Here is a 19,275-nt window from a genome sequence, read left to right on the forward strand (position 1 = left end):
TAAGCTAAGAATTGTCTAAGTTTGTATTTATGTATATATACATTTTTGATAGTTGTTTCAATTTCAGTTTAATACAACAGTTAATATTTATTAAGCGCTTGGCACAATGCTGAATACTTCATAATTATTTAATGGAAAACTAATACCTTAATGAGTATGGGTACTGTTCTTTTAATAGATGAAGAGAGGCTTAAGACATACAACAGTTTTTCCAAAGTTACTTAAAGGATTAGAATTAGAACATTGTTCAAAGACTGATCCTGTCTCATATTTTTGTGTATTTAATGTCATTTTTGTACAAAAATAGGTAATTATCAAATACATAATTCTAGGTTTTAGTTAAATGGTATTCTGAGAAAAAATGTATGAGGTCACATACTTGTTCAAGGCTAATCTCTTTACATCATGCGCCATAGAGGAGATGGAACCTCATTTCATTATTATTATGATAAACAGGAAAGACTGAAAACAGATTAGGACTTACATGAAACTAACATCTGCCTTTGGAGGGTTTGTGCAGTAGAAGTGTGGAACGTAGGTCTTGTAAATGCTATTCCAAGTGTTCTACCCAGTGCCAGAAGTGTCTTTTATTTATTTAGGTCAGTTGTAGAGCCTGAACTCTGGGCCTGGGCGTTGTCCCTCAGCTCTTAGTGCACTACCACTTTGAGCCACAGCACCACTTCTGATTTTCTGGTGGTTTAATGGAGATTAGAGTTTCATGGATGTTCCTGCCTGGGCTGCCTTTGAGCCAAGATCCTCAGATCGCAGCCTCCTGAGTTGCTAGGATTAAAGACATGAGCCACTGGCGCCCAACAGAAGTGTGATCTTGCTTTTGCTGGCATAAGTAAGTTCAGAGCACTTGTAGTGGGCAGTTGACAATATCCAGCTATTGAAGGTTGGACAAGCAAAATTAAATGATACTTCATTTTAATTTGGCAATAATCAGCAGATAAATGAAGAGTTTTAACACAAAGATAACTTTTTGGCTCTTTTAGTTTAAAAGTCTTGTGATTAAGATTGCTATTGAGAACAGAAAAAACGATGACAAATGAACCATGTAGAAATTTATATGATCAGGTTATCTAAATAAGAATTACTTAATTTTTTTTAAGCTTGTTTTTGTGTATAGTACAAAGGAAATATTTTTTGTTGTTGTCTTCTTCCCCCTTAGGCTTCTGAATGCTTATGATGAACATCAAACACTCCTCAAAGAACAAGATACTTTAAAACGCAAAGCAGAAAATGGGTATGTAACTTACTGCTAAGTCAGGAAGAGTTCTGCAAGACATTTCAGTGTGGACATACAAATAATTCTTAATACTTTATCAACCATTGGTGTGAACTTTTTTTTTTTTTCTGTTGGTCGTGGGGCTTGAACTCTGGGCCTGGGTGCTGTCCCTCAGCTCTTTAGCTCAAGGCAAGCGCTCTACCACTTGAGCCACAGTGCCACTTCTGGTTTTCTAGTGGTTTTTATTGGAGATGAGTCTCATGGATTTTCCTGCCCAGGCTGGCTTTGAACCTCGATCCTCAGATCTCGCCTTCTGAGTAGCTAGGAGTGAGCCACCGGCTCCCGGCTTGATGTGAACTTTTTTTTTTTTTTTGGGTCCGGTTGTGGGGCCTGAACTCTGGGCCTGGGCGCTGTCCCTCAGCTCTTCAGCTCAAGGCTAGCGCTCTACCACTTTTGCCACAGGGCCACTTCTGGCTTTTTTCTTTTTGCTTATGTGGTGCTGAGGAATCAAACCCAGGGCCTCATGCATGCAAGGCAAGTGCTCTACCAAATTTTTGTTGGTCATGGAATTTGAACTCAGATATGAATGTCTTTACTGATTTGAAAAAAATATAAAATGAGTGGTTGAGAAGCTTTGAAACGAGTGAAGGCCTTTCATCTGGACAACGTGGTAACCCATCCCAGTGGGCTGTGCTGTGGAGAGGATACTTGAGTTAGAAAGCCAGTAGTAGGGTGGGCTGGGAATGTAGCTGAGTGGTACAGTACTTACCTAGCATGAATGAAGCCCTGGGTTCGATTCCTCAGTATCACAGAAACAAAAAAACAGAAATGGTGCGGTGGCTCAAGTGGCAGAGTGCTAGCCTTGAGCAAAAAAAGCTCAGGCACAGTGCCCAGACCCTGAATTCAAGCGCCAGGACTGGCAGAAGAAAAAAAAAACAAAAAAGCCAGTAGGTTGAGTGCAGATGGGGTCAACAAACTTCTAAGTAGTTGGAAATTAAAGTCTCTGAGTAAGGATGACAGATTAAAGGCAGGCAGATGGTAATAACATGAGTGAGGTCATGTTCTAGTGTAGGAGAGTGTTGAGATTGTTTAAACTCCATCAAAACTGATCAACTCAACTGAAGTTTAGCAAGAACATGGATACTGGGTAAGAGAGTCTTTAATTTTCATGAAGTTAGAAATAAAGATTTTTCATATGAAAGCATTAAAAACACTACCAGGGTTAATAAAATACCTTTAGACTTGAACAATAAGGCCACTGTTTTGCTGCTTTGAGTGACATCTCAATGTGATCTGCCAATGTAGCTGGAGAGTTGTAAGTTTGGAAAGTAAGAAGTAAGGCTACAAGTCTAGAAAAGGCTGACTAGAAAAAGCTTTGTCCCGTTTGCTGAAAAACATGCAATATATGGTGGTAGAGGGTTCTTTGAGGAGGGGATGGAGCAGTTTCATCTGTGCTTTGGGCAGATAATCTGATAGACTTTGAATCTATCAGAGGTCATATGTCAGGATGCTTCAGAAATACATGACATAGTAAAGTTCTTAGGATACACTATTTTTTTGGGGGGGGAGGGGCTCTGGTTGTGGGGTCTGAACTCTGGGCCTGGGCTCTGTCCCTCAACTCTTCAGCTCAAGGCTAGCCCTCTACCACTTGAGCCACAGCACCACTTCCGGCTTTTTTCTTTTTGCTTATGTGGTGCTGAGGAATCCAACCCAGGGCCTCATGCATGCAAGGCAAGCGCTCTACCACTGAGCCACCTTCCCAGCCCCAGGATACACTATTTTTGAAGAGACTGAATGCATTAAAAAAAGAATTGTTGAGTTTAACCTGTTGTTTTCCAGCATCTGTCCAGCTATATATTTGTCACTAGATGTCTTCAGAACAGCACCAAAAAGAAAAAAAGAGCCAGACGCTGGTGGCTCACACCTGTAATCCTAGCTAATCAGGAAGCTGAGATATTAGGATAGCGGTTCAAAGCCAGCCTGGGCAGGCAAGTCCGTGAAACTCTTATCTCCAATAAACCACCAGAAAACTGGAAGTGGCACTGTAGCTCAAGTGGTAGAGCACTAGCCTTGAGCTGAAGAGCTGAGGGACAGGGCTCAGGCCCAGGGTTCAAATCGCATGAATGACAAAAGAAAAAAAGAGAAACTTCAGTTAAATATACATAGATGATATTCATCTAGAATGCCCTGTGTGAGGGCCCTTTTTTTTTTTTTTTTTTTTGGTCGGTCATGGGGCTTGAACTCTGGGCTTGGGCACTGTCCCTGTGCTCTTCAGCTCAAGGTGAGCACTCTACTGCTTGAACCACAATGCTACTTCCTGTTTTTCTAGTGGTTTATTGGAGATAAGAGTCTCATGGACTTCCCTGTCCGGGCTGGCTTTGAACCATGACCTCAGATCTCAGCTTCCTGAGTAGCTAGGATTATAGGCGAGAGCCACCAGCACCTGGCTATGAGTTTTGATTGAAAGTTTGTTTTGACCTTTTCTATAGATCGGAAGAACCAGAAGAAAAGAAAGCACACATGGAAGATACACCATCATCTACACAGATGATTGATGGTGATTTACAGGCAAATCAAGCTGCATATAATTATAGTGCCTGGTATCAAGTGAGTCCGCATAATTTTTTTTTCTTGCTGATACTTAGCCTCATGCTGGCTTGGCTTTCTTGCTTATAACTGGTATACCACTTGAGCCATGCCTACTGTTGAGATTTTTGTTGGTTAACTGGAAATTGAGTCCCTGGATATTTCTGCCAGGGATAGCAGAAATGGCCATGATCCTCTACTTCTCAGCCTCCCTAGTAGCTGGGATTATAGATATGAGTTACTGATGCCTGTACTTTTTGCTTCTTTGAAAGAACACACCTTTGCCATTGTTTTGTATAATCCATGCTTCTTGTGGTTTGTTAGGATTTCAGCAATGAACACATCTATTTTCTTATACTAGTTTTTTAATATATGGAATCCAGCTATAGTTCTGGAATCCTAACATATTTGCTTTTTCTTTTCAGTACAATTATCAGAATCCTTGGAATTATGGACAGTATTATCCTCCTCCTCCAACCTGATGGGAAACAAATCAGATGGGAGTGTATGAAAAGGATCAGTTTTTAAATGAGGGATGTAAACATAGCATAAGCTTGTTTTATTTGATAATTTGTCTTCCTTGTTTTTGTGTAACATGATTTGTTTAGTAATAAGGGAAATGTCAATTAGTAGCTTATCAGATACTATTTCCTACCGTTTATAAATTTTACTTTGTATTGGAGAACTATTTTTTTTATTTTTTTGCATTAAGTGGTCTAGGATTCTTTTGCAATGCACTTGCAAGAGTTTTATAGCCTTAGGAAAAAACTGACTGCCAATCATGTCAGTGTAGTACAGATTCTGAAAACACATAAGGGCTGGTTATTAGGGATTTCTTCTGTAAAAACAGGGAAAAAGAAAACAATGATTTTTTTTTTAACGTTGATGTTATCAGATTGTTTCCGTTGTACTTGTGAATTTGGAGCTAATTTCAGAAAACAAACTATTAAAAGACCATGCCTTGGGGATAGATTATAAATGAGAAAATGTCACATTTGCATCCCGTTACAAATGAAAATCATATCAAAAGTATGTTGTTTCCAGAGACTTTGTACTTAGAATATTCATGTAAAACTTGTGAACAAGCTTTCATTTTGATCAAACTGATCATCTTCATTTTTGTAATAAAGCTGAAGACTCATCCAGCAATTGCTTATGAATTCATTTTGTGGGAGAACACCTAATACATATTCAATATTACTAGTGGTTTGTGTTGCGGAACTTCAATTTATCAAGGAATAAAGAACTTCTGCCAAGATTGCTTAGCCCTCTGAACTTTCAGCTTAAAGGGCTGGGAAGTTGGCTCAGGGGTAGAGATATACCCTTGGCCTTTTTTTTTTTTCTTTTTGGTCAGTTGTGAGATTGAACTCTGGGCCTAGACACTGTCCCACAGCATAAGGCAAGCTATCTACCACTTGAGCCACAGTGCCACTTTCAGTTTCTTGGTGGTTAATTGGAGATGAGAGTCTCGGGTATTTTCCTGCCTAGGCTGGCTGTGAACCATGATCCTCAAATCTCAGACTTCTGAGTAGCTAGGATTACAAGTGTGAGCACCTAGCACCCTTAGTTTCTTAACCATATTGGGATAAAGACAAAAGGGATAAAGGCAAAAATCTCCAATTACAAATTATTCCGATAGGATGAGGTCTCACTTTGTATTCCAAATCAGAGCATTAATACAAGTTAACACCAAACCAATCAAAGATATAGTTGGTAAGATTTTATTGAGCCTTTTAGATTACATGAGGTAAAAGGAAAAAGTACTCCTTAACCAATATTTTACACAGCTATACCAAAATATTTTAGATTTGTGGGACTTATACGGGACTGCATTTCTCAAAAATTGGTATCAAGTATAAACATGGGTTAACTCCTTGGATTTTCCAGTTGACTATTCCAACACAAGTTTCAAGGCCAAGTTTTATCACTGCTGATCTCTTCAGATCTGAAGAACTATTTTAATCGATGTCCACTAATTCCACTTCAAAAATAAGTTTTGCATTTGGTGGAATTCTGTTGAAAGTCAAGGTAAATATGACAAAAAGTGCCTCATCCTGACCCACAATAACCTTGGTATAAAATCAGAATTATGTTCTGGGTTTTACCCCTAGAGCTTTTGCTGGGTGTGGTAGTATATCCTCAGTATTTATGAGACTGAGGCAGGAAGAGTGCTAAAATCAGGAAGATAAGAGTGACTATATAGTGAAATGAAATAATACTGTCTCAAATGGGAGGAAATAAAAGCTTAGAGCTTGATTTAGAATGTGATGCATTACTAGCAATAAGTACCCTAATGGAAATCATAACCTTTCAATACATGATCCATATGAGGAAACTGCAGCTGGCTTTGTGATTTCAGTTGGCTATTACATTTTTGAAGTTTAGTAAGACTAAAACCTAAGCCAACAAGAATAAAACCAACAGCTATAAACTACCTTCCCATTTTCCTATATATTAGCCTGAATAATCTCAAGTGATTGAGATTTTGGTTTTGTGTTTACTGAGCCTATCAGAAGTACTGTGATTAACATTAATAAATATATTTCTTTATACTATTTGTCCTGTTCTCATATTACAGTTGATACTTCTATTCATTTAACCTTAAATTATACCATAGTATAAAACTGTCCTGATGTATTTATAGTTTGCTAAAAAGTTGTATTGTGCCTTGTAACTACTTAAAGTAATTTCTTCAGACATCTAAGTAAGAATTGCCTTTCAGAGATGCAACTTTTCTATTTAAGATCTTAAAAATTAAGACTAAGAGAATATGAGACACCTTGCACCAACAGAAGTATCTGCTGGGTGTGTCAGAAGTTTTGCAGTTATTCCTTTGTAAGGACGTTGAGATAGGAAGGATTTTTTTTTTTTTTTTGGGTCCAGTTGTGGGGCCTGAACTCTGGGCTTGGGCGCTGTTCCTCAGCTCTTCAGCTCAAGGCTAGCGCTCTACCACTTGAGCCACAGCGCCACTTCCGGCTTTTTTTTTCTGCTTATGTGGTGCTGAGGAATCGAACCAAGGGCCTTAAGCATGCAAGGCGAGCGCTCTATCACTGAGCCACCTTCCCAGCCCCGAGATGGGAAGGATTCTTAAGGCCAGCCAGGGCAATGTGAGACTCCATCAAGAAAAGTACAATCTGTTAAATGCTGACACATAAATATGTGAACAGCAAGAGCATTCTGGACAGGAATCCTGATCTGATCTAGAGGCTAGTCTAGATAACATCTTTCACATCTTCAGGTGCTTTTATGTTTCTGCTTTTAGTTACGAAGAGAAAAAAGAAAGGATACTTGGCATCAGGCTGTCCTTTCTTCCCATAAGCCCATTCTGGTTCAATCTCCAGTCGAGCCTTTTCTCCTTTACTCATAGTCAAAAGTGCTTCATCCCACTAAAGACAAGAGCAAAGTAAAAAAATTAAAATGTTCAAAAGACAGAACAACAAAAATCATTCATAAAAGCAGCCTATTATTGTATTTTATTGTCTTAAGGCATTATACCTGATTGAGTGCTAAATGTGTCTTTAATTTTCTCGGGGAAAAAAGGAAAAATGCTTTTTATTTTCAATGTAATGGTCAAACTCTCTAAATGATATAACGTGAATATTAGTGCAATATCTCACATTATAAAAGCACCATTATGAGAATTTTACTCCAAAAGCTTTTTTTCTCTAGGGGTAAATTCCACAACTTGTATGCATACAAACTTACCCTGTTAGAGCACCAAGATCTTTTGAATAAGGCAAAGTTTTCAAAGAAATGTTGATTTGTTCTTGGTTGCCTTTCCCCTTTTATCACATTTAGATCTTAAAGCCAGTCCCACAAGTGTTAAATGGCAGTGAAGACAATATAATCATACTGTTAAAATGCAATAATCATATAAACTTCAATGGAGAAAAAATTCACTTGATAGTTACCTCCACATAGTAGGAAGGCACTAAACACTGAGCTTTTCTACTAAGCCTTTAGTTGCAAGATGTTTTTTTTCTTTTTTGTCAGGCGTGGGGCTTGAACTCTGAGCCTGGGTGTTGTCCCTCAGCTCTTCAAGCTCAAGGCTACCACTCTATCACTTGAGCCACGGCGCCACTTCCAGGTTTCTAAGTAGTTTATTGGACGTAAGTGTCTCTCAGACTTTCCTGCTCAGGTGGGCTGGCTTTAAACCGAGATCCTCAGATCTCAGTCTCAGCCTCTTGAGTAGCTAGGATTATAGGCATGAGCCACTGGCACCCAGCCAAGATGTTTTGTATTCTCTAAGCTGAGTATGAGTAAACCCAACCTTAGGACTGGCAAAGAGTGATACTTTAGATATTCCATAACCAGGTACTATTGGCTCATGCCTGTAATCCTACGCAAGAGGCTGAGCTCTGAGAATCCTGGTTTGAAGTCAAGTGGGGCAGGAAAGTGAAGACTCATCTCCAATTTTTAAAAAAGCTGGAAGTAGAGCTGTGGCTTAAATGGTAGGGCAATAACCTTGAGCCCTGAGTTCAAGACTCAGGACTGCCCACTGTCCCCCTCCTCACCAAAAAAAGCTTATGACTTTATTTTTGAAGTTCTCAATACATGATCTTAAAACAATGGTCAGAACCTGGCATGGAAATGTGATTCTGTTGGGCAAGGAAGATGGCTCAATGGTAGAGCGCTTGCCTTGCATGCCTGAGGCCCTGGGTTTGATTCCTTAGCACCACATAAGCAAAAAGAAAAAAGCCGGAAGTGGCGCTGAGGCTCAAGTGGTAGAGCGCTAGCCTTGAGCTGAAGAGCTGAGGGACAGCGCCCAGGCCCAGAGTTCAGGCTCCATGACCGGACCCCAAAAAAAAAAAAAAAAGGAAATGTGATTCTGTGAAGCTGACTGCTACCCTTCATTACATCTCATTTTGAACACTAGTATAGTAATATAGTGTAATACAGGTGGGTAAAGTATGCCTAGTTTATGTTTCAAAAATATTTTTACAGAAACAAACTGAGCAGTTCAGTGAGACAAATATTTTACCTCTCCACATTATCTACATTCCCTTTCCAGATTACATATAAATTCTCTCTCTCTTTTTACTTTTATTTTTTGTGTGTGTCATAGGGCTTGAACTCGGGGATTGGGCTCTGTCCCTGAGCCCTTTTGCTCAAGGAGAGCACTCTACCATTTTGAGCCAAAGCACTACTTCTGGTTTCAGAGTGGTTAATTGGAAATAAGAGTCTCAGGGACTTTCCTGCCCTGGCTGTCTTGGAACCACAATCCTCAGATCTCAGCCTCCTGAGTAGCTAGGATTACAGGCGTGAGCCACTCTCACCCTGCTCTGGATTACAAATAAATTCTTTATAATTCTTTTCTTGTTTGTCATGGGCCTTCAATTTAGGGCCTGGGAGATTTCCTTGAGCTCTTTTGCTCAAGGCTAATACTCTACCACTTTGAGCCACAGCTCCACTTCCAGTTTTCTGGTTAACTGGAGGTAAGAGTCTCATGGACTTTCTCCTGCCTAGGCTTACTTTAAATGGTGATCCTCAGAGCTCGTTCTCTTGAGTTGCTAGAATTATAGGCTCTTTCTTTACAAGACTTTTAAAGACCAAATTAGAAAGCCAAACATTATGGCAAAGTTTGGCCTTATGAAGAGAAATAGAAAAGGGTTAGAAATTGAAGGAACTGGGCTGGGAAGGTGACTCAGTGGTAGAGCGCTTTTGCCTGAGGCCCTGGGTTCGATTCCTCAGCACCACATAAGCAGAAAAAAAAGTCGGAAGTGGCGCTGTGGCTCAAATGGTATAGTGCTAGCCTTGAGATGAAGAGCTGAGGGACAGAGTTCAGGCCCATGACCAGACTCAAAAATAAAGAAAAAAAGAAATTGAAGGAACTAATACTTCGGTCCCTTCTACACTGATGTTTTAAGGTATGTTCATTTAATCTTGTAATAACCTCAGAAGTGTGGATACTACTGAATAGGAAACAAGAGAACTGATGCCAGATCACCTAGCAATGAGAGTGTCCAATGTGTCTGACTGAAACAATTACTTTCATTTTATCGCAATATTTACATACATCATAGCAAATTAAGCATATGATTAGCCATTCTTTACTTACTCCTCTGATAACTTTACCTACTCCAACCTTAAAACTTAAAGGCTTGGCACTTTTCTTCTTCTTTGAACCTGTAAAATAGATTAAAATATTATTGATATACGCATTCTTTTTTTTAAGATCTGAGACCAGAACTTGAACTCAATACCTGCCACTTTTGTTTACTGGCTAGAGCTCTACCAACTGGGCCTCCAACTCATACAGTCTAGTTGTTTTTTTTTTTAATTAAATTCAAGTTTTAGTGGAAACATAGTCACTTAATTACACTTTTAGAATTGCAATACTACAAAGTTTAAAAATTCAAAAAGCCAGGGGCCAGTGGCTCACACCTATAATACTATTCAAAAGGTTGAGGTCTGAGGATTGCGGTTTGAAGCTAGCTGGGCAGAAAAGTGCCAATACATACACACACACACACCTGTACTCATAAAGGCAGCAGATAAATTCAAGATATAAAATTATAAGACTAAGAGATTACAGCTATAATAACATGACTAAAACTATTTTAAGCCTTTCATATACAAATACTAAAAGCATCACTTTTGGACAGCGATATGATCTGAACATCAGCTTGGTCCTCAATGTAGTATTGTTGAAATGTGCTGGAGATTTAAGAGGTGATTAGTAGTCATTAAGAATTAATGTGGGAGCTGGGCACTGGTGGCTCACGCCTGTAATCCTAGGTACTCAGGAGGCTGAGACCTGAGGATCACGGTTCAAAGCTAGCCCAGGCAGGAAAGTCCATGAGACTCATCTCCAATAAACCACTCAAAAACTGGAAGTGGCACTGTGGCTTAAGTGGTAGAGCACTTGCCTTGAGTTGAAGAGCTGAGTGACAGCGCCCAAGCCCATAGTTCAAGCGCCATGACAGACCAAAAAAAAAAAAAAAGAATTAATGTGGGGTAGGGGTTGAGGGGGGGGCTGGGAAGATGACTCAGTGGTAGAGTGCTTGCCTTGCATGCATGAGGCCTTGGGTTCGATTCCTTAGGACCACATAAGCAGAAAAAACCAGAAGTGGTGCTATGGCTCAAGTGGTAGAGCACTAGCCTTGAGCTGAAGAGCTGAGAGACAGTTCCCAGGCCCAGAGTTCAGACCCCACGACAGGCAAAAAAAATAATAATAATAATTCAGGGCTGGCAATGTGGCTTAGTGGTAGAGTACTTACCTAGCATGCATGAAACCCTAGGTTAAATTCCTCAGTACCACATAAACAGAAAAAGCCAGAAGTGATACGGTGGCTCAAGTGGTAGAGTGCTAGCCTTGAGCAAAAGAAGCTCAGGGAGGGGCTGGGAAGGTGGCTCAGTGGTAGAGCGCTTGCCTTGCATGCCTGAGGCCCTGGGTTCGATTCCTCAGCACCACATAAGCAAAAAGAAAAAAGCCGGAAATGATGCTGTGGCTCAAGAGGTAGAGCGCTAGTCTTGAGCTAAAGAGCTGAGGGACAGCGCCCAGGCCCAGAGTTCAGGCCTCACGACCGGACCCAAAAAAAAAAAAAGAAGCTCAGGGACAGTGCCAAGCCCTGAGTGCAAGCTCTAGGACTGGCAAAAAAAAAAAAAAAAAGGAGGAGGAGGAGAAGGAGGAAAGAGAAGAAGGAGGAGGAGAAGAAGAAGAAGAAAGAAGAATTAATACTATTTTCATATGAAGTATCTTGCTCTTGTGGGATTGGTTTTATCAAGAAGATTATTCATAAATCAAGGCTGGCATATCTTACCAAGTGCTTCTCTTTCACACACTCCCAATGGCTTCCTTTTTACTTTTCCACTATGCACAGAACAGCACGTTCCTCACCCCAGAAAGGGAGCAGATGCTGCTTGCCCCGTGTTCTTGGAAGGTCCAAACCATGACCTCTTTTATAAGACGGTGTCTCAACATGTAGCCTAAGCTAGCCTTAAACTACTTATGGTCCTTCTGCCTCAACCTTAGTGTTAGGTTTTTCAAGTGAGAGCCATCATGCCTGATTTAAACTTTACAAACTACTTAATCTACTAAGGTAATAGAAAACAAGTTAAAACAGATACAGCCAAGGAAAACCTTCTGCATCAGCTTGTCTGTTACACAATACTTTCTAATGATTAAAGGCAAAAATACAATGATATGTAAGACTTACTTGTTTGAATATTAGTATCAAAAACAGTTCCATCCTGTAGTGTTCCTGTATACCAGCAGTGAACAACATCTCCCTTTTTGGGAAAGTTTGTTTTATCCCCCTTTTTTAAAATAGATTTTGTATATTTTGGTGGACCCTAAAAACAAAACAAAATCTCAACAGAGTATTTTTATTCTTTTAGAAAGATGACAGTATACTTACATAGCCCAAGTCTGATCGTGAGTCTGACGATAAAATAATTTTACCTCTAGCCAGTAGAATTTGTGGCTCAATTGGTAGAGCACTTGAGAAAAAAAAAAATCTCAAGACTTAGCCCCTAGGTTCTAAGTTCAAGCCCTAGTATGGGCACAAAAACAAAACAACCACCACCAAAAACCCCCCATAAAATTTGGGACAGATCGTTAAGCTAGGCTTGGGCTATTTCCTTTGTCAGGAATGTCTACGTACATTAATAAAAGCTAAAAATAACTTTAAAGTTTATTTCACCAAGTCCAACCTGGTTATAAAATAGTTTTTAAAATAGCTTTGAACAATCAAAATGTCTGTGGAGGCAATACTAAATACAAAGTCAGAAGTTACTTCATAGAAATAACTGAAAGAATTATTTAGGGAAATGGTATACTTCAAATCAGAGTCTGGCTCACTGCCTATATTCAACCATCTCTCAGTTTAAAAAATTAGTACTATAGGCTAGTAGCCAGTAGTTCACAAGAGTAATCCTAGCTACTCAGGAGGTTGAGACCCAAGGTTCAAGGTTCCAACCCAGCCCTGGCAGGAAAATCCATGAGACTCTTACCTCCAATTAATCACACACCCCTACCCCGCCAAAAAAAAAAGCTACTCTTAAGCAAGAGAACCTCAAGGACTGCACCCAGACCTTGATTTCAAGCCCCAGGATCAGCACAAAAAAAAAAAAAAGAAGAAATGAAGTACTATAGAAAACAAATACAATTTCTAGAACACACACAAGCAATAAAGTAGAAAAAACACAAACCTCATCCAGAGTCTCTTCAGACTTGGTTTCTTTGGGTTTATCTTCATTAAGCTTCACATTTTTTACTTGCTCAGATACTTTACTTATACTTTCAGTACCTTTGAAACGCTGTAAAAAACATTCTGTCAATACTGCAAAAATGCTAAAAACTAGCAACTGCAACTAGATTTTGAACATTTAGAAGAATGAACATCTGCCCAATGAATACATATTATGTAACTTAAGCATAAATCTAACCAAATCACCTAAGAATAACTGTATTAATAAGCATTTTAAAGGTCTGGGAATGTGGCTTAGTGGTAGAGTGTTTGCCTAGCATGTATGAAGCCCTAGGTTCAATTCCTCAGTACCAGATTAAAGAGAAAAGGCCAGAGTAGAGGTGTAGCTCAAGTGGCTCAAGTGGAAGAGTGCTAGCCTGGAGCAAAAGTTCAGGGACAGTGTCCAGGCCAGTTCAAGCCCCAGGACTGGCAAAAAAAAAAAAAAAAGGCACCTTTTAAAATCAATTAATTATGTCTTTCAGACAGACCATCTCTAAATGAGAGCTATAATGTTTTAAAAGCCAGTCAAACTTGGAAATATGAATGTTGTTTACCAAAGTATTTATTAATGATCCTTTCATTCTAATAAAATACTGGAGATTTTTTTTTTTTTTTTTGTCAGTCATGGGGCTTGAACTCTGGGCCTGGGCGCTGTCCCTCAGCTCTTCAGCTCAAGGCGAGGGCTCTACCACTTGAGCTACAGCGCCACTTCCGGTTTTCTGGTGGTTTATTGGAGATAGGAGTCTCACGGTCTCTCCTGCCCGGGCTGGCTTTGAACCACGATCCTCAGATCTCAGCCTCCTGAGTAGCTAGGATTACAGGCGTGAGCCACCAGCGCCCGGCTAATACTGGAGATTTTTATAAAGCTTTCTAATGGAACTTTACTCTGTCCATATAACAGGTTATATGTAGTGTAAGTGGCAAATTATGTCCTATGGAAAATTATGATTAAGAATTTGTTGGTGGGGCTGGGAAGGTGGCTCAGTGGTAGAGCGCTTGCCTTGCATGCCTAAGGCCCTGGGTTCGATTTCTCAGCACCACATAAGCAAAAAGAAAAAAGCCAGAAGTGGTGCTGTGGCTCAAGTGGTAGAGCGCCTTGAGCTGAGGAGCTGAGGGACAACGCCCAGGCCCAGAATTCAGGCCTCATGACCAGATCTCCCCCCCACCCCCCCCAAAAAAGAATTTGTTGGGCATCAGAGGCTCATACCTGTAATCCTAGCTACTCAGGAGATTTAGCTCTGAGGATCACCATTCAAAGCCAGCCCAGGCAAAGTCTCTGTGAGACTCATTTCCAATTAACTACTCAAAAGCCGTAAGTGGTGCTGTGGCTCAAAGTGGTAGACCACTAGCCTTGAGCAAAAAAGCTCACAGACAGCATGGAGGCCCTGAGGTCAAGCCCAACGACTAACAAAAAAAGAAAAAAGAAAAAGAATTTGTTATCTCAATTCATTGGAATAGGAAATTATTTTTAATCCGGTCTTTTAGCCGGGCACCAGTGGCTCTCACCTGTAATTCTAGCTACTCATGAGGCTGAGATCTGAGGATTACTGTTCAAAGCCAGCCTGGGCAGGAAAGTCCATGAAACTCTTAACTCCAATAAACCGCTTGAAAACCGGAAATGGCAATGTGGCTCAAGTGGTAGAGCATGAAGAGCTGAGGGACAGCACCCAGGCCCAGAGTTCAAGCCCCACAACAGACCAAAAAAAAAAAAAATCCAGTCTTTTTTAGAATGCCAAAATATTCTCTCACATTGCAAGTTAGCCTTATTAGATTTGACAGTCCTGTTTTGGTAACAGTTAAGAAAAACTACAGATGAAAAACCTCCAACCTTTTCTGTGAATGAATGTACTTAAATCTTCATTTTGGAAAATGATGTTCTGCTAACAGAATACAACAATACTCACCTTACTTTCAAAGAGATGGTTATAGGCTGTAACCAAATGGTCCTTATTAGCCGTCTTGGCTACGTTTTTAATGTTTCCTAATAATTTATGCTCTGCCAGAAACTACAAAGAAAAAAACTGGTTAGTTGAAAGCTGGTTAAATCTTTCAAGCAAGAAAGATCTGAAAGTAAAAAGTTGAGCCTGGAGTGATGGTCCATGCCTGTAGCTCTAGCTACTGTAGAGGCTGAAACAGGAGAATCCTTTGAACCTAGGAGATGAATACTGGCCTGGACAACACAGCAGAAATACTTTAGCATAAGCACAATGAGATCTGATTGTGACATTTATACAATTTGATATAATTTACCTTGATCAAATTCAACCCATTTATTTTCCCCTTTAAGTACCCTTCTTCCTACACCTTCCATTTTACATTTCATTGTGCTATTTTCATAGAAAATGTACTTCTACAATGGGCTGGGAAGGTGGCTCAGTGGTAGAGCGCTTGCACAATATTCACCCACCCCTCAGCTGTGTTTTTCAATAAGACTAAGAAATGAAATAAACATTGATACTGTACATTTACTATATATATATTATATATATATATTTGTTGTTGTTGTTGTCGGTCATGGGGCTTGAACTCTGGGCCTGGGCACTGTCCCTCAGCTCTTCAGCTCAAGGCTAGTGCTCTACCACTTGAGCTACAGAGCCACTTCCGGTTTTCTAGTGGTTTATGGAGATGAGTTTCACAGACTTTCCTGCCTGGGCTGGCTTTGAACCATGATCCTCAGATCTCAGCCTTCTGGGTAGCCAGGTGTGAGCCACCAGCACCCCGCTCATTTTATATATTTTTATCTCCTGCTTCATGTAAAAAGTAGACTTAAAAATACCAGTTATTTATAATAACTCTTAAGGCTATGTTTGGGAGAAGATGGCTCATCCTAATCTTTTTCTCATCAAAGAATGCACATAAAGGGGCTAGGGGTTTAGCCCAGCGGAAGGGCGCCCGCCTGGCGCGCGCAAGGCTGTGGGTTTGGTTCTCAACCCTGGCTTAAAAAAGACACATAAAGCTACAAAAGACCAAAAAAAAAAATAAAAATAAAAATAAAAAAGAATGCACATAAAAGACCATCTACATAATAAGCACATGAAAAGCAGCTGCTCATGCAGAAGCCTTCTTGGTCCTACCCTTGGAAGCCACTAGCCCTGGTGAGCATAGCTATCTTGACCTATGCCTGCTAAGAATAGTGCATGGGCTAAAATCCTCCTTGTCTCACACTACATAAGAGACCATGTTTTTCTAAAGGCTCAGTTTTCTATCTATAATGAAAGATTAATAACATCTATGTCAAAGTGTTGCTATAAATGCAATACTTCATGTATTTAGCATACATAACCTCTCACGATAAGAATATATTAGCTATTATGACTAAAAAATATTTAATAATTCAGGATAACAATTCCTTTTCTGTCAAATATAAGAAGTTGAGAGATTAACTCCAAAATAGTTCTTCTAAAATATTAAAGCACCAACAATGAAAGTTTGATGGCCAGTCTAAGCTACAAAGCAAGATTCTGATTTAAAAAAAAAATCATATATTAGAATTCTAGTAACTAATAACTAAATTTACATCTTTGTTCTGCTTCCTTTCCTGCCTGTGTTTCTTTTTTTTTTTTTTTTTCCTTTTTGAGGTCCAGTTGTGGAGCCTGAACTCTGGGCCTGGGTGCTGTCCCTCAGCTCTACAGCTCAAGGCTAGCGCTCTACCACTTGAGCCACAGCGCCACTTCCGGCTTTTTTTCTTTTTGCTTATGTGGTGCTGAGGAATCAAACCCAGGGCCTCATGCATGCAAGGTAAGCGCTCTACCACTGAGCCACCTTCCCAGCCCTCTGCCTGTGTTTCTTGCTGGATTCACTTTGAAAGTTATCCTTCAGTATCACCATTTTTGGAGGCTTTTTTTTTGTAAGTTATGGGGGTTGAACTCTGGGCCAGGCACTGTCCCTGAGCTCTTTTTCTCAAGGCTAGAGCTCTACCACTTTGAGCCACAATGACACTTTTGGTTTTCTGGTGGTTACTTGGAGATAAGAGTCTCATCCTGGATGGGCTGGCTTCCAACCACGATTTTCAGGTGTCATCCTCCTGAGTAGCTAGGATCACAAACATGAGCCACCAGTGCCAAGCATCTAACAGTTTTTCTTTTTCACATTATTGCTACTGCATTATTTTCCTCTTTGCTTCTCTCTCTCTGAAATACTCTGAAGAAGGCTGACTGGAGAAACATGAAGGCTTATTACACAGAAGCAATCAGTTGCTTTAGCATTCTCATAATTTCTTCAGCAAGGTTCCAGGAAAATATCTAAAATAAATCTCTTTGATATCAATAAAATGACTATCAAAAATTTGTTTATGTATGTGAATGATCACTATAAAAAACACATTTAAAAGATAACTGTCAAGGGTGCCCCTGTAATCCTAGCTACTCAGGAGGCTGAGGACAGGGTTCGAACCCAGTCTGGGAAGGAAAGTCCATGAGACTCTTCCCCAGTTAACTGGCAAAAAAGATGGGAAAAGAGCTGTGGTTCAAGTGGTGGAATGCTAGCCTTGAGTACAAAAGATCAGGGATAGCACCCAGGCACTGAATTCAAACCTAGGACATAGAGACAAACAGCACATGCGCACATGCACACAAACTGTCACAGTAATAGAACCCAATTCTCTTGAAATGTTCCACACTAGCCAGCTGAATATTAGATTCTACATTGAAATAATTTGTTTTCTAAGAAATTAATGAAGTTTTGAAGCATTAGTTACTTGTCTATTCCATTGAAACACTGTTTTAAGAAGCAATAGTTTGAATAAAATGTTATTAGAATCCTAATCGGGTCTTTTTCACTCTGGTATCCTCACTGTCAATATTCTCTATCAACATACATATATATATATATATATATATACATATATATTAATAAAACAAAAATGATTGGATACTGACGCTATGAGAATTATGCATACATCATGAAATCGAAGTTGGGAGTTCTTTTATCACTGCAAATATACACTGTATCACCCATACCTCTGAATGATTAACGTTACATTTTGAGAATTTAGAATTAAAAACACTCGATGCTTTGCCATTTCAGACTTTTGCAGTTTCCATTTATATCTGAAGGAAAACTGTGTACACAATGAAGTGTAATGGAGTTTAACTGATCAAGTTATGTGCCTACTTTCTAAACCACAAAAAAGAAAAAAAAAAAAAGGTCTGGCACAAGTAAGCTGTGACTACAGACGTTGGTTAAGATGGAGTCTGCTGAGACACTGCTGGGCCTACAGGAAAATGAATGCCAATGAAGTTCTCTATCTGGTGGTTTCTAACAATGGGAGACCAAGGTACAAGGAATGTAGGTCCCAACTCCCCTAAAAAAAAAAAAAATCAAAGGTCATAAGGCCACATAAAGGGTTAATTAAAAAGAAAACGTTGAGCCACCACGTGTCTCGGCCTCGGAGAAACCCCTGGAAGGAATCGAGGTTGGGTATTCAGTAGGCTGGTGAGAAAAGCAAGTTGCCAACGGCGTCCTCACGGCGACCTTCCCAGCCCCCTCCTCTCGGGGTCACACACACACCCCCGAGCATCGGCCCAACCTTCACCCCCCCACACCCTCCCACCCCCGGGCTGCTGCTTTCCTTCCACCCAAGGATCCCCAACTGGGTGTGAATCCTGCGATCGCAGCCCGCACGCCGCGGGCGGGAGAGATGGGAGGCCCGCGGGGAAGCAGGGGCGGCCCGAGGGGCGGGAGCGAGGCGCCGAGGCCTCGGCGCGCCGCTCGGGCCGGGCCCGCCGCGGGAGGACGAGGGCGGGGGCACCGAGGAAAACCGGACGTCTAGACATCCATGGGGGGGGGGGTGTCCCTCAGCCGCACCAGCCCGGCCGCCCAGCCGCCTCGGGTACCGAATCTGAACCGTTATCCTGCAGAAACTTGATAATGTCCTTCTTGGGCAGCTGCTCACTGCGTAGCTGCTCCACGGTCCACGCCCGCTGTGGCACGGCAGCCGCCATCTTCCCCCACTGGCGCTGCTTCACTAAGCCCGCCCGCCTAACACTTCGGAGTCGCCCGGCCTTCGGGGCGTGGCTTGGGCCCTCCGCAAAGGGCGCGAGGGGCGGGGTCTCCGTGCTTCCGGATAGGATTGGGCCCTGTGCTTGAGTGACGTCAGGACTGGGCTATAAGGACTTCTTTCCCTGAGTCTTGTGGTAGGGGGGTTGGCGGGGGAAATGGGAGACCGGAGAGCGCTGCTCTTAGTTGGGCCTTGCTGGAGGCGACCTCTGACGTCACTGCGGCCTGCTCTCCCTCATCGAGCCCGACCCCAACCCTACGTTGAAAGAAATA

The 19,275-nt window shown here is 41.0% G+C and overlaps 2 protein-coding genes across 5 annotated transcripts in view; one reads left to right on the plus strand and one right to left on the minus strand.

Moving 5' to 3' along the window:
* Prpf39 (pre-mRNA processing factor 39) overlaps window positions 1-4,963 on the plus strand; it is a 35,241-nt gene extending 30,278 nt beyond the window's left edge. For all 4 annotated transcript variants that reach the window (XM_042677781.1, XM_042677782.1, XM_042677783.1 and 1 more), the window contains 3 exons: window positions 1,172-1,246; window positions 3,718-3,835; window positions 4,240-4,963. In XM_042677781.1, coding sequence (XP_042533715.1) covers window positions 1,172-1,246; window positions 3,718-3,835; window positions 4,240-4,296 — 250 coding nt within the window. In that variant the 3' untranslated portion in view covers window positions 4,297-4,963. The remainder of the gene's footprint in view (window positions 1-1,171; window positions 1,247-3,717; window positions 3,836-4,239) is intronic.
* Window positions 4,964-5,519: 556 nt separating this feature from the next.
* Fkbp3 (FKBP prolyl isomerase 3) lies at window positions 5,520-18,979 on the minus strand. Its single transcript, XM_042677785.1, has 7 exons — window positions 18,840-18,979; window positions 14,910-15,011; window positions 12,968-13,075; window positions 11,974-12,109; window positions 9,873-9,940; window positions 7,103-7,200; window positions 5,520-5,827 (listed from the first exon to the last, which is right to left on the minus strand). Exons 1-7 carry the CDS (start codon window positions 18,945-18,947, stop codon window positions 5,773-5,775), a joined length of 675 nt encoding a protein of 224 aa, XP_042533719.1. The 5' UTR covers window positions 18,948-18,979; the 3' UTR covers window positions 5,520-5,772.
* Between the last annotated feature and the right edge of the window lie 296 nt (window positions 18,980-19,275).

Source organism: Dipodomys spectabilis, unplaced genomic scaffold (genome assembly GCF_019054845.1).
Source record: "Dipodomys spectabilis isolate Male_0828 unplaced genomic scaffold, ASM1905484v1 ptg000042l, whole genome shotgun sequence".
Taxonomy (NCBI): Eukaryota; Metazoa; Chordata; class Mammalia; order Rodentia; family Heteromyidae; genus Dipodomys; species Dipodomys spectabilis.

Coding starts and splice junctions, on each gene's coding strand:
- Fkbp3 (XM_042677785.1), bottom strand. CDS start 18,947: ATGGCGGCTGCCGTGCCACAGCGGGCGTGGACCGTGGAGCAGCTACGC. Junction 15,012..18,839: donor AGGATAACGGTTCAGATTCG/GTACCCGAGGCG, acceptor TTTTCTTTGTAG/TTTCTGGCAGAGCATAAATT. Junction 5,828..7,102: donor AAAGGACAGCCTGATGCCAA/GTATCCTTTCTT, acceptor GACTTTCAACAG/AATTCCACCAAATGCAAAAC.